The sequence below is a fragment of the Cladophialophora bantiana genome, assembly GCF_000835475.1.
Source record: "Cladophialophora bantiana CBS 173.52 unplaced genomic scaffold supercont1.8, whole genome shotgun sequence".
Taxonomy (NCBI): Eukaryota; Fungi; Ascomycota; class Eurotiomycetes; order Chaetothyriales; family Herpotrichiellaceae; genus Cladophialophora; species Cladophialophora bantiana.
In genome coordinates, this window is record NW_015971582.1 from 281,564 (window position 1) to 294,667 (window position 13,104).

The following is a 13,104-nucleotide window of genomic DNA, read 5'->3' on the forward strand; positions in this document are numbered from 1 at the left end:
TATCCAACTCCGACGCTGTAACGACAGGTATATGACTTCGGTATTTGGTTGTGTGCGGCTTGGTCCTCAAAGCCAGCTCCAGATATGTCATGAGTCCCCCCGAGATCATGAAATCCAGACCTCCATCTTGCCCATTTCATTCCTCTCTTTCCTCGCTTGGTTGCGCACACTCGCCAACAACATCTCCAGATCATCTTGATCACCCATGGTGATCATATCACCGTCATCTTGCATCTTGATCTTCAATTGGTCCTTGATTCCAAACTTCTCACGGATCTTGCTTTCAAGGTCACCAAAGTCGATCACGGCGCCAATCATTAGGTATCTCGTGTCATCGTTAAAGTGGCATTTGACTCGGATCTTGCGCATTTCGGGTCGCTTGCTGCCGCGCCCGGACCGGGACTGCGCCCGGCGGACGGGCTCGAATCCCGTCATGTCTTCAGCGCTCATTTCCTCCTCGTCTATATATTCGTCTTCTTCGTTCAAGTAGAGCTCTTGTTCTGGGCGTCGCTGACGCCTTCGGGGGCTGGAATACATACGATAGACATCATCCACAGTGTCGCTGGGGTCTTCGTATCGAGATTGGGTTGTCTCTCGGAACAATGGTGCGGGTGCCCTTTGTGAGGCCGAGCGGTCCAGCATCTGCCGTCGAACAGAAGGACCTCGGGGCTCAGAAGCGGTCCTTTGGGTGCCATAGCGCGATCTTTCCATCTGTGGTCGTTCCGTCATAGAAGGTTCCTCTGGCCAGGAATTCTCGCGTTGTGGAGGCGGCATCCTGCCTACGCTGGGTGGTGGGTTCGCGCTGGTGTCGAAGGTTGCGGCCCGACTCATCATACCGGGTCTGGGAGGATCCATGTCCGGTCTGGAGTACATGTTCCGTGGTTGACGCATAGAACTGCTCCGAAGAGGCAACGTTGAAGAACCGTTGCCGCTTAGCCTGGGCTTCTCGTTCTCTGGTGGCGGTGTTGGCGGGAACACGTTTCGGTTCATAACAGGAGGAGCGCTCTGGTCTCGAACCACTCTACTGGACAGATTGCGCTGGACCAGATTTGTTGCAGCATAGCTGATATTTTCCGGAGGACGGTCATCCTTGGCTGACATCTCAGCCGCTACGGCCTGTTTTCTCTCAACACCCTGGAATCCGGTACCGGTGTTCTCACTGTTCGATGTGGCTATCAGTCGAGCTTTACCCAGGTAGTCTTTTGCTTTGAGGTTCTTGACTTTGGCTTCATTTGGTCTGTAAACACATCCGACAGGTCTATAAGCGCCAAAAGTTAGTCCATCGATCTCTAAACCATAAGCGGCGTGATTCGTCTAAGATGCTGTTCATTGGGATGAGACTCACATGCTGAACACCACATAGCCCTGAACCACGTCAGCAACACAACTCTATTGCATGGGGTCTAATGCTCACCTGTGCCATGTCCTTTATAGCATCATCAATTACATCGTGGTCAGGAGTCATCTTTTCCTTCTGAGCGAAATTGAAATCTTGCAGACCAGCCTGCTCTTGCTGGAGGTACATGTAGCACAGGCCACGGTTGAAGAGAACTTCACAAGAGTAAAGCTTGAACTTCAGGCCCAACTGCTCGTAGTCGATATATGTATTGCCTCTCAAGTAGAGCAGGGTGTCATTGAAATTTGCCAGTGCTTCTTCGAAATCCCCGACCAGGAAGTTTGAGACGCCTTGTTGGAAGTAGGCCACGGCGAGATACTGGTCGAGCTTGATTGCGCGCTGGTAACATTCCACCTAGTCCTTGTATTAGTTCTGGTTTGGTCCTGCTCGTCTGTTTACACCCAACGCACCGCTCTTTCATGTTCGCCAATGGTGGCATGGATAACTCCGCAGTTGAACAGGATCTTGGAGGTATCGGCAATTGCGTCGAAAATCCGCAACGCTTCCTCGAACTCTTGGTTGTCATAGTGCCCAAGCGCTTCGACCCAAGTCTCGATTTCCTGCAGAGGTGTCAGGACAAGGAAGGAGGAATTGAAGGGCGCTCACGTACCTGCTTGAGCGACATGGCGCCGGGCCGAGGGTCGTCGAAGTCAGAATCGTCGTCGAGAAGGTGGTGACAGTGAGGTGCAGATAGATGACGGAGGCAATATGTTTACAGGAGGGAGCGAGATCTGCGACAGAAACGGCGGTGCCTGAGACGATATTGAAATGGTGCGTGCGGGCGGTCACAGAGTCTGCCGGGGTGGTGGGAGGCGATGGCAACCGCAGGCTGGTACTGGAGCTTGCACCGAGGCTGCGAGGGCCGGCCCTGCCGCTAGGTCCTGAAAAATGGGCGTTCGAGGGCCAGGGGTTAAGCGCCCGGGGTGGGTTGCTGGGTTGCTTGGGGGACGTGGGATTTTCTCGGCGCCAATGCCGTCGCTGACTGAGTGCCAATGAAAGTGACTGTCAACTTGACGATGTGGTGAAGGATAGATTAGCGACGGAATGCCACCGATAGATTGCAAATAGTTTGGATACAAAGTAGACGGGTCAGAAGATACGGAGTACCAAAAGAGCGTGTAGGTGTACGTATCCCAAAAGCACAGCTTGGGAGAAACGAAAGCAGCAATGCCAGTTGCTGGGTGAAAGGCGAAAAGGAGAAGAAAGTTGGACGACGGAACGGAGTTTCTCTGACAGCAAGACTTGAAGTTCTTGAATGATGGTGAAAGAAGGGGAAGCAGGAAAGTGGCGCCGGTGGGGAGGCTTGAGGCTTTCAGGGCTTCACGCGAGAACAAGGGTGAAAGAAGGGCATGGAAGCAAGGGGGAAAATGGGATAGGCACTGAAATGGAGATCGGGGGGTATAGGAAAGGGATACGAGGCAAAGTTAGGAGGCTGGAAGGACGGAGAGAGCGCTGCAGGGGGATGCAAGTCAGGTCACTCAGCACCCAACACATCCCACAAGAAATAAATGATAGGTAGGTCGAGGCACCTATTACCCACCTACAATGCCTACCGAGCAGTTAATACCTAAGTAGGGATTGCTGAAGGCAGCACTACCCACTGCTAAGCACCACCATAACCAACATTATCATTATCACATCGTAACCCTTCCTTACCTTGTCCGTTCTGCGCACCGGGTACGACTAACGACGAACTATCACCAACTACCGACTTGTCCTTCTCTCTTCGTCCTTCGCCCTCGCTCCTCACTCGTCCAAAATGTGATGGAAAAGATCTATCTCTATCTGATCCTTCATCAAGTGGCCTGAGTTCATCACCTGAGTGAACCTCTTCGTCTTTCCCTCTTCCCTATCCTCGACCATCTCCCGCCCACATGCCATGCCTGTCGCTATCCTCGTTTCGTTTCAACCATGTTTAACCCGTCGAGTGGAACCAGGTCCGCTCGCTCTGCGTGCCGTTTCAGAATCACGTCTGGCGACCAACCATCGTCGACGCCGCGGTCAGAAGGCTTTGTCCCAAACCCTGTGACCCAAGCAATCGGGTTGCCCGTTTCCAATGCTCTATGCTCCCTGCAGGGGGAATGCTCCAGCACTGCATCATTGTGCAGCCAGCTTTTCGTTCCAAAACGACGACAAACTCGGAACGCGAATCTGATTCTGATCGAGTCCCCATCTTTCGGGGCCCGGTTCACCACAAGATGGATTACATTGCATTGCATTGCAGAGTCTGATTTTTGAAAATGTTTTTTACATTTTCTACATACTGTTGTGCCACGATGGAACACGACCAACGTCGATGTATCGAGTAGGCTCCAGTACAACCAACAGCAACTCATAGCATCCCCTTTTCGACCTGCTCCTTGCGCTCTTCCCATACTGTCTTCCCCGAACAGCTACACACGGTCTTATCATTGTCCCACACTCCGGCACTGCGAGCAATGACCCCGACTAGGGTATCTGGATCTTCGGTCTGAAACGCTCCCTCTGGTTGTTGTTTCGACACCACCATGCTGCGACCGATAATCTCCCATATTGACACCGGGCGATCCAGGAATGCGCTGCCTCGGCCATCCTGCTTCACCTCCACCGTCCCAAACATGCCACGAGGCTGCCTGACGCTCGCTAGTTCCTTGAGAGCTTCCCAGATGCTACCTGTCGAGGCTGCCCCACGTGATATATCACCTGTCTCCCTTATCGTGGCATGATATGTTCCCGGCGACACCCCGCGTAATGTCAGGTCAACCAGGGTGTGACTTTCCGAGACTTGGACCATCCGTGCGAGGCCACGGACAGGATCTGACACGCCTTCTGCATGAGTTTCCAAGATGCACACACCGGCAGAGTTGGACTTCCCACTCCCCCGTAAGATGGCATCCCGTCCCGTAGATTCAATGGCTGACACGATTGATGAGGGAGGGGCCGTTCCTTCAATGTAAAAAAGTTGGTCTTTAAGATTGGCTTGGATCTTGGTGATGCCTGAAAAACACGCCGCGGACGTCAGTTCTGGCACCGCGAGCCTCGACGTGATGGTTTCTACCAAGTACCTTGTACTTTCTCCAAGGCGCCAGTCACATCCTGGACGCAGGAATCGCAGTGCAGAGGCACCGCAAAAGTTGTCTGTGCTGTGGTCAGCATATGTGGAGAGAGTCGGCAGAAGACGTGTGTCGTTGGCAAGTCTCACCTGAAATGGCTGGATTTCCACGCTTCCCATTTTGAACTCGCGCCCAAGGATTCAATGGCCAGACAAGCGGCGTGTTGTCGAAGGGTCCTAAGGAATGCGGTTCAACGTGTCCAGCAATTAATGCGCTGTGAGGATGCTTGGTAATAGTCAGACATTGCGAAAGTATGATATTGCGATAATATGCCCCGCAAAGATCCGCCACAGGCATTTCTGGAAAGTGACGTCCGACCGACTTCGGAACCAAAGCCACGGATGTCAATGGCGTATGGCGCCTTCCAGTTCCTCCGCCAGCCAAGACGGTCAGATGGTTTAATACAAAAATAATATACATGATATTGTTTTTACTGGTGAGTAGAGTTGTCCCGTCGAACATACTGATCGATACAGAAGTCAATCAGTTCCACCCTGGTCCCCCAATGTCTGAGTCTGCCTGTCTCTCTGCTTGTCACATCAAGAAACAAGAGAGCCCGAGGGCCAAAATGGGCAGGGTCATGACCAGATGGCCCAATCCCGCCTTCTTGCCAACCTCGCGTGCCTTCTCGGAGGTGCCATCTCCTCGGGCGAACCACTGGATGACGAGACCATCCCCTCCCCCAATAATGCTGCCCGTCAAGAAGATGATGCCCAGGCATCTTTTGGCTGTCAGGGCAGCCACCGGCGACGACTGGCACAACGAGGAGAATCGCCAGAAGGCGGTGATGCCCACAATGGACAATCCACCGGCGAGGTCACGGAGGCCGCGGGTATAGATCTGTGCTTGTTGCCAGGTCCAAAGTTCTGGGGACGTGTTCACCGAAGACGGGACGAGGATGCCAAACATGGTCTCGGCGTCGACTGGGGCCCTGAAGCTGTAGAACCCAGTTGCGATGCCCATCGTACCCATCAATCCGGTGAGCGCTGGGAGAGCAGATGCTCGGAGGGAAGCCATGGTGGCAGCAGGATTGTTCGATGACATTGCTTCGCAAGGTGGTTCTCTCTATGACCGCGTGGTGATGGCAAGTGATGCACGGGCAATCACTGACGCAAGTATGTTGACAGCTCAGCCCAAAATCATCAAGAACAAATAGTTGGGTACCTATTAGTGGCAACTAGTAGTCTTCGATTAGGTTTGTAAATGTCTCTTTAGGTTGGTGTTTGTCTGTCCCTCGATGCTCGTCCGGATCGTGGCCTCATGATGTGATTGGGCAGCCACTTAAGAGCGGATCCGGCACCTCGCACGTCGGCATGATCAACTGCAGACGTGTTGTTCGCCATCTCCGTAAGACCAGAATGTGGGAGATGGAGACCCGTCATGATCTTACCAAATGGGCTGTTTGCAATGGCATCAAGGTCAATGGCGTTGCGGCACACAAGTTCCCTGGTAAAGGATTAGGCATCGTCGCCGAAAGGAGGCTTAAGGTAGGTCAAAGAGATGCGTCGGCCACTTGGAGCCTATCCTGACGGACACCAAGGCTGGAGAAGTAATACTGGACATTCCTATGTCTGTGATTCGGACAGCCGAGACGCTGCCTCAGACCGTCACCGAGGCCCTTCAAGGATGCAGTACCAACGGCCTCCTGGCTGCGGAATTGGCCATGGACGCGTCCGAGAGTCATGCCCTCTGGAGAACGACGCTGCCATCGATGGAGGAATTGAACCAGTCAATGCCGCTCTTCTGGCCACTGGAACTCCAGGAACTCCTACCACAGCCAGCATTGGCGCTTCTGAGAAAGCAGCAAGGAAAGGTCTCGCGCGACTGGAATGTCGTTTCCGCAGCCTTTCCGCAGCTATCGGACGATGTTTACCGCCACTGTTGGCTTCTGGCGAGCACCAGGACTTTCTACTACACGCCCCCGGAGATGAAACCCGAAGACACGCCCGAAGCCGACGAGTGCCTGGCACTGGTTCCCTTTGGCGACTACTTCAACCACTCCGACGGCGGCTGCAAAGTCTCTTATTCGGCAACGGGGTACGAGTTCAAGGTGGACCAAGCAGTCAGGAAGGGCGAGGAGCTGTACATCTCCTACGGCAACCACCCGAACGACTTCTTGTTGGTGGAATATGGCTTCATCCTGGCAGAGAATAAGTGGGATGAGGTATCCTTGGACGCAGTCATCTTGCCCCTCTTCTCTGACAAACAGAGCGAGATGCTAGAAGAGGCGGGCTACCTGGGTAACTACGTATTGGAGACGCCGTCGATGCAGGACGACGAGGTGGCTTGCTATCGTACACGGGTTGCGCTGAGGTTGCTGTGCATGCCCTTGAAAACGTGGAACGAGAGTGTTATGTATGGGGTTGATGATGACGACGAGTACCAGAGCGCGGTCCGTGGACTTCTCCGGCAAGCGCTGAAGGCATATGTAGACATTGTGGACAAGAGCCTCGAGCAAATTGCTCGTCTCGAAGTTGGGCTGGCTTCGCAAAGAGATGTGTTGAGAAGGCGCTGGGAACAGATAGGGATATGCTTGACGACCGCAATCGATAGATTAGAGCAATGACACACGTACCGGATATCCAAGAGCCAATATTTCAGAAGAAACAGATGTCCCCCGAGATATTAGTACGTGAGGACACGCGCGAATATTTTGGTGGTCTGACGCGTCGAATACTTTCGATCGCTGTTGGAAATGACCGTCTCATTTTGCGCGGGGGGAAAAGGTTTCACAGCCTGTACTGCACTTTACCAAGTACAGACGACAGCTCACCAGTGCTGCAACTCTCCCGAATTTGCAACCCTCCGGCGAGTTCACGACTCCTGAGCACTGGTATCGCATCATGGTCCCCAAACCATCTAGATGGGCCACTGACGACGCCGACCAAGAAACCGCCACGGCGCTTGCAGAGCGGAGGAAGGAGAGAGCCGAAAGAAAAAGGCTCAAGGAAGAGAAAGCTCGCAACGCCGCTCCGTCAAGCTCCCAACTCCCCACTCCTGCCGACGACAATGAGCGACCGAGCAAACGGCCACGAACATCTTTCGAGGAGGAAGAGAATGGAGTGTCACCAATACTACAGCCACAGGTGGAAATCGAAGCTGAGGGGGCACATTTGCTGCAATTCCCTGCCAGACAATTCGGCCCCTGTGGCCATGTCGATCAATTCGAGCTTCTGAATGACATCGAAGAAGGCTCCTACGGCGTCGTGTCGCGTGCGAAAAGGAAGCACACGGGCGAGATCGTGGCGCTGAAAAGATTGAAGACGGATCATACAAACCAGGGCTTCCCCGTAACGGGACTGCGAGAGATCCAGACGCTTATGGCGTGCCGGGACGCGAACGTGGTCAAGCTGCTTGAGGTGGTTATGGGCGACAGTTTAAAAGAGTAAGTCTGAACTACCTACGGGGATGACCCCGAACTCTTTATCTCTCCTGAAAAGGCACGGATACCAGACGATGTTAACCATGTGGCCACGGGCATCTCGGCTCATAACAGTGTCTACCTGGTCATGGAGTTCCTGGAACACGACCTCCGCACCCTCCTCGACGACATGGCTGAGCCGTTTCTACCCTCGGAGACCAAGGCGCTCATGCTCCAGATCGTCTCGGGCGTCGAGTACCTCCACGCAAACTGGATTCTGCATCGCGACTTGAAGACGTCGAATCTCCTCCTGAACAACCGCGGCGAAGTCAAGCTGGCAGACTTTGGCATGGCTCGATATACGTCCAACCCTCCCCCCAGACTGACCCAGCTGGTGGTGACGCTGTGGTACCGCGCCCCGGAGCTCCTGCTGGGAGCGGAAGAGTACGACTTCGAAGTCGACATATGGAGTCTTGGCTGCGTCTTCGCCGAGCTGCTCACCAAGGGACCCTTATTCCAGGGCAAGAACGAAGTCGACCAGCTCTCCAAGATCTTCACGCTGGTGGGCACTCCCACGAGGGAGACGTGGCCTGGCTTCCGCTCCCTCCCCAACTCCAAGGCGCTACACCCTCTCCTGTCCCGACCCCAAAGCGCAGCGCACTCGGCCCTCACGGCATCCAAGTTTCCGTACCTCACCGCCTCGGGTCTGCGCCTGCTCTCCGCCCTCCTCGCGCTGAACCCTTCTTCGCGCCCCCCGGCCACGGAGATTCTCGGCCACCCTTATTTCACAGAAGATCCCCGTCCCAAGTCGCAGGAGATGTTCCCCACCTTCCCGAGCAAAGCAGGCCAGGAGAAGAGGAGGAGGAGAGACACGCCCCAAGCGCCCGTTAGGGGCGACGCGCCGAAGCTAGACGAGAAGGAGGTCGAGGGCCTGTTTAGGGGCTGGGACGCCGAGGCCGAGGAGAAGGGCGCAGGGTTCGCTCTCAGGCTGGGATAGAACCATGCCGGGTTTCATTCAGCAGGATAGACTGGATAAGCATAGCATGCCAGCCGATGCATTGCTACCTACATAGATAGCTATGAAGTAGCGCTGCTAGGGGCAGCATGTTGGTTGCGCAACGCAATCCCATTCATTGTATCGAGTCTAGATGGCCTTTTGGGGACTTGGCTCTATTGGATTTCTGGAATGTCTAAACCAGAGCAAAACACCAGAGCATATACATAGATGTGTCCATCTTGATGCACATGACATGCCTTCTCCGCATCTCTTTTCGACCTGCTGATCCTTCTTGATGGTCAGCATGTGCTCATGTCTCTCATCATATGTCTGTCCGTGCCCTTCCTTTCCTTTCTCATCCCATCGTGTCTCTCATCCAAAAACACGTCCTCTATCGGAGCGCTTCGATCCTCACACCCACACATACATCCATACATTCTGTTGCCCGTTAAAAACCTTCATGGATTAAAATGCATTGACACACTCATGAGTCAACATGTCGTTCTTTACCCTGCTCCTGGTGCTCAACTGATTTCACGGAGGCAAGGAAAGAAAGGGTAAAAGGCATAGGCCAACCCAAATGGGACAAAAAAGGGGGACACACCCCTTTCTCACTCGACGTTCTCGAACAAGAAGGTGGGCTGGCCCGGCACAGCCGACTCGGCCGTGTGCGGGAGACTCTGCCTGTTCTCGTCCGTGACGCTGACAACCTTGACGTCCTTGCAGCCGCTGCTCTTCATCAAGCCCTTCCTCATCTCGGTCAAGACGTGCACCTCGTCAAAAGGCAATTTCCGCTCGAACACGGCCGCCGGACTCTCCTTGTTAACCACGAGTCTCTTCTTGAGCCCCTGGACGAAGGGCATAGCTTTCTTCATTTCCGGCCCCTTGCCGACCTTTGCGACGGACGCGTTCAGAGCCTTGTCGTCGTCCAAGGTTGCTTCCTCCAGCATGGAGCGGACCAGGTCGACATATTTATCCTGCCACTCGGGAAATCGCGACGCCACGAAGATCGTTATATGCTTGGGTTTGCGGGGGTCGAATACCACGGCCTTGCCCTTTGCCATTCGCTTGGCGGCCTGCGCTTCTGCGCTCGTGATGTTGCTGGATGTCGTCTTCACATATTCTCTCGCGGCGGTTAATGAAGGGTCTGCGTCGGGGACGTCGGTGGGCCAGTGGGCAAGTTGGATGGATTGGTCTTTGTGCAGAACCTCGAGCCAAATGTACTCGGCCCAATGAGGGGCGATGGTGGAGATCAGGAGGCATTGCAATTCGACGTAGCGGAGGATGAGGGGCCGCGAGAGAGGTATGCCACTAGAGAGACAGGCTTCGCGGTAGAAGTCGCGGGCGGATTGGAAGTCGTAGAGAGCGGATTTGAGGGCGAGTTTGTAGTTTGTGCTAAGAAGCAACCGTTAGCATGATCCCAACCATTGTGGCATCGTAAAGAAGCTTTGGAGACTTACTCGGAGTAGTGATGGTACGCTTCATGCACCAACAAGTTCATTTCGTCCTCGAAAAGCTGGTCCCAAATGACCTCCCCTTGCGTCTTGCGGAGTCCTTCGTCCTTCAACGTATCCTCGATCCACTCCTTGAGAACGTACATCCGCATGATAGCGGCGTTGGCGCCTTTCTCTTCGAAATTCGCGTCTTCCATGCCGTCGCCTGCGTCAGCAAGAGCTATTCGTGTAGCGTCGGCTCCAAACTTCTTCACTGCTTGACTCAAGGTCAAAAAGTTTCCGGTGGATTTGCTCATTTTCTCCCCGTTGAGCAAGAGGTGGCCGTTCGAGCGGACAGATCTAGGCCAATATTCGCGGGGGAACAGGGCGAGATGGATGTAGAGGAAGAATGTAAGATGATTGGGGATCAGATCCTTTCCGGAGGATCTCAGGTCGAGAGGATACCAATACTCAAAAGACCGTCGCATGGTTTGCAGGTCCGCCACCGATATCTTTGTCGATTCCGAGACCTTCTTGACGTCGTTCGTCCGCGTGAAGATGTAATCCCAGACATCATCCGTCATTTGTTCTGCCTTGATGTTCAATAGCCCGGGCGTCTTTCCGAATTTGTCTCCGTGCAAGAAGTGAGCGACCGTATAGTATGACATATAGATAGTGCTGTCGCTCAGACTTTCCACCAAAAACGAGGGATCCCACGGGAGTTTAGAGCCCAGACCATACGTCCTTGCGCATGCCCATTGGTTCAACCACTCGAGGTTTGCGACGAACTGGTTTTCGGTCTCGTGGGTGTAGGTTTCAAGACCATTCTTGTCCTTTACATAGTCCAATACTGTTTGTTGCCACTCTTTGTCGTTCTCGCCGTAATTCAGGAACCACTGTGGGATATCCGCGACCACACATTCATCCCCACTTCGACTGATGACTTCGGCTGAAGGATCGGCAAAAGGGAACGCTTCGCCAGATGCGATCAAGGAATTTCGGACTTTCTCTTTGGCATCGGTGACCTTCTCGCCCTTGAATTCTCCGACCAACATCGTGCCGTTGTAGAAACCTTCCTTGTACGCCAGGTCCTTTGCTTCAGCCAATAAAGTGGTGTCCTTCGGCGATTGAATCTTCTTCGTCTCGACCAGGTACTTCGCCGCAAGATTACCATAGGCTGGTGTATCAATAATAGGTATGATTTCCAGCTCAGCCCATTCTTTTTGGATGCCATAAAACTCCGCCTTTTTAGCCAATTCTCTGACCGTGGCAAAATCATCCGGACTGTCAGACGGAACTGAAGTGACAACACCAGTGCCCTTTGTTGCAGATACCGTCTCCATAGGTAATATTCGAACACCTTCTTTGTGTACCGATAGAGGCGCATTGACCAGAGTACCCACGAAGGCAGATCCAGGCAATTCCACAATAGGCTCCAACTCCTTTTGATCACGGGGGAAATGCTCCTCTTCAAAGAAAGTACCTTGAAAAGCCATATTCCAGGCCGCTCTCTTAGTGACCACGTAATATTCCTTCTCTGAGACCTTGAAGATGCCGTAATTGATCTTCGGTCCAACGAAACAGCATACTTGACCGTACATAGTCTCCGGTCTCAAGGTCGCAGGCACGAAATAGACACTGGCGTCCTGGGGGATCTTAGACTCCACCGCCTTTGCTGCTCCGGGTGACCACTCCTTGACCTTCAATTTTAGAGCTGTGTACTCAGTTGGACCTACACCCTCACCTTTGGTCCGGTCGTGGTCCATACACGGTTGGCCGTCCTTAGGACTGTAGATCGTATATCTCTTTCCATACAGGATCTTGTTGAGCTCGTGCAAGCGATTCATCTGCCATCGCACAAAGGCGTCGTAGTACGGATTCGCGTCGGTTGTGACAAACTTCCTCCTCCAATCTATCCTTGCTCCAAAATCGATCAGATCTTGTTGACATATTGGCGGGAAGTATTCGAGCCAGTAATTGGCGTCTGCGAACTTGTGGATTTCTTCCCTGGGTATTCCCATAGCCAGCATCGTCTGGAATTGGTAGTTAGCTTTGACCGTCTTCGCGGCCTGCTTGCCCTTCTTGCTCTTGAACTTGGTGAGATCGTCCTTCACATTAACTCCTTGTGTGGGCGCAACGGCAGCTCCGTTGGATTCTGGTGCTGCCGCGTCCTCCTCTCCATGAAATCTCTCAAAATTTTGTCCGAACTTCTTCACATCTTCGACGAGTTTGTCTGCACATGCTTTGATTGGCATGCCCGTACAATGAAACCCCAATGGGAACAGCACCCGCTTTCCGGTCAAGCGGTTGAAGCCCGCGGTGAACTCCACCTTGCTGACTGTAAAACTGTGTCCAGCATGCAGAGCACCATTCATGTACGGGTATGCGAAGGTGCCAAAGTACTTGGGGTATTTTTCTCGAATCTCCGCGGCGGGGACTGAGTCAAAGGGGATCTCGGTCGTTGTAGGCGCATCCGATTCGAAGATTTTGTTCTTCTGCCATTCTTTTTGGTACTTCTTTTCGATCGCGATCAGCACGTCTCGATTGTGTGTCTAGAAATCGTCGGTTAGTCCAGGTTATTCCTGCCCGTGTGCAGACGACTCACATTTTCAAGCTTAAGTGTGTTGGCCGAGGTAAGAGTTGGATCGACGGGTATTTGGGTCGCCATGATAGCAAAATTGAGTGGCAATGAACGGTTCGGCCCTCCGATGTGTTCGTGAGGGTGAAAGTCGCTCTAGAGTGTTGGGTAGAAGCATGAAAACTGGCGGCGAATAGTTTACTATTTCTTCGACAGCCTCGCCGCCTTGTTGCGGAGTTGTAAGGCT

General features: G+C 53.3%; 6 protein-coding genes across 6 annotated transcripts; 2 read left to right on the forward strand and 4 right to left on the reverse strand.

Annotated features, from left to right (window-relative positions):
• Positions 1-105: 105 nt before the first annotated feature.
• Positions 106-2,021, reverse strand: Z519_05753 (uncharacterized protein; the record flags this gene model as incomplete). Its single annotated transcript, XM_016763493.1, has 5 exons — positions 106-1,258; positions 1,346-1,365; positions 1,415-1,750; positions 1,807-1,956; positions 2,007-2,021. The coding sequence occupies 5 exons, from the start codon at positions 2,019-2,021 to the stop codon at positions 106-108; spliced, it is 1,674 nt and encodes a 557-aa protein (XP_016619817.1).
• A 1,707-nt stretch (positions 2,022-3,728) lies between these two features.
• On the reverse strand, positions 3,729-4,607 carry Z519_05754 (uncharacterized protein; the record flags this gene model as incomplete). Its single annotated transcript, XM_016763494.1, has 3 exons — positions 3,729-4,372; positions 4,441-4,513; positions 4,578-4,607. The coding sequence occupies 3 exons, from the start codon at positions 4,605-4,607 to the stop codon at positions 3,729-3,731; spliced, it is 747 nt and encodes a 248-aa protein (XP_016619818.1).
• A 415-nt stretch (positions 4,608-5,022) lies between these two features.
• Positions 5,023-5,505, reverse strand: Z519_05755 (uncharacterized protein; the record flags this gene model as incomplete). The annotated part of the gene is made up of 1 exon (XM_016763495.1): positions 5,023-5,505. One exon carries the CDS (start codon positions 5,503-5,505, stop codon positions 5,023-5,025), a length of 483 nt encoding a protein of 160 aa, XP_016619819.1.
• A 341-nt stretch (positions 5,506-5,846) lies between these two features.
• On the forward strand, positions 5,847-7,054 carry Z519_05756 (uncharacterized protein; the record flags this gene model as incomplete). The annotated part of the gene is made up of 2 exons (XM_016763496.1): positions 5,847-5,975; positions 6,029-7,054. 2 exons carry the CDS (start codon positions 5,847-5,849, stop codon positions 7,052-7,054), a joined length of 1,155 nt encoding a protein of 384 aa, XP_016619820.1.
• Positions 7,055-7,331: 277 nt separating this feature from the next.
• On the forward strand, positions 7,332-8,846 carry Z519_05757 (uncharacterized protein; the record flags this gene model as incomplete). The annotated part of the gene is made up of 2 exons (XM_016763497.1): positions 7,332-7,873; positions 7,985-8,846. The coding sequence occupies 2 exons, from the start codon at positions 7,332-7,334 to the stop codon at positions 8,844-8,846; spliced, it is 1,404 nt and encodes a 467-aa protein (XP_016619821.1).
• A 611-nt stretch (positions 8,847-9,457) lies between these two features.
• Z519_05758 (leucine-tRNA ligase) lies at positions 9,458-12,947 on the reverse strand (the record flags this gene model as incomplete). Its single annotated transcript, XM_016763498.1, has 3 exons — positions 9,458-10,241; positions 10,307-12,831; positions 12,885-12,947. The coding sequence occupies 3 exons, from the start codon at positions 12,945-12,947 to the stop codon at positions 9,458-9,460; spliced, it is 3,372 nt and encodes a 1,123-aa protein (XP_016619822.1).
• Between the last annotated feature and the right edge of the window lie 157 nt (positions 12,948-13,104).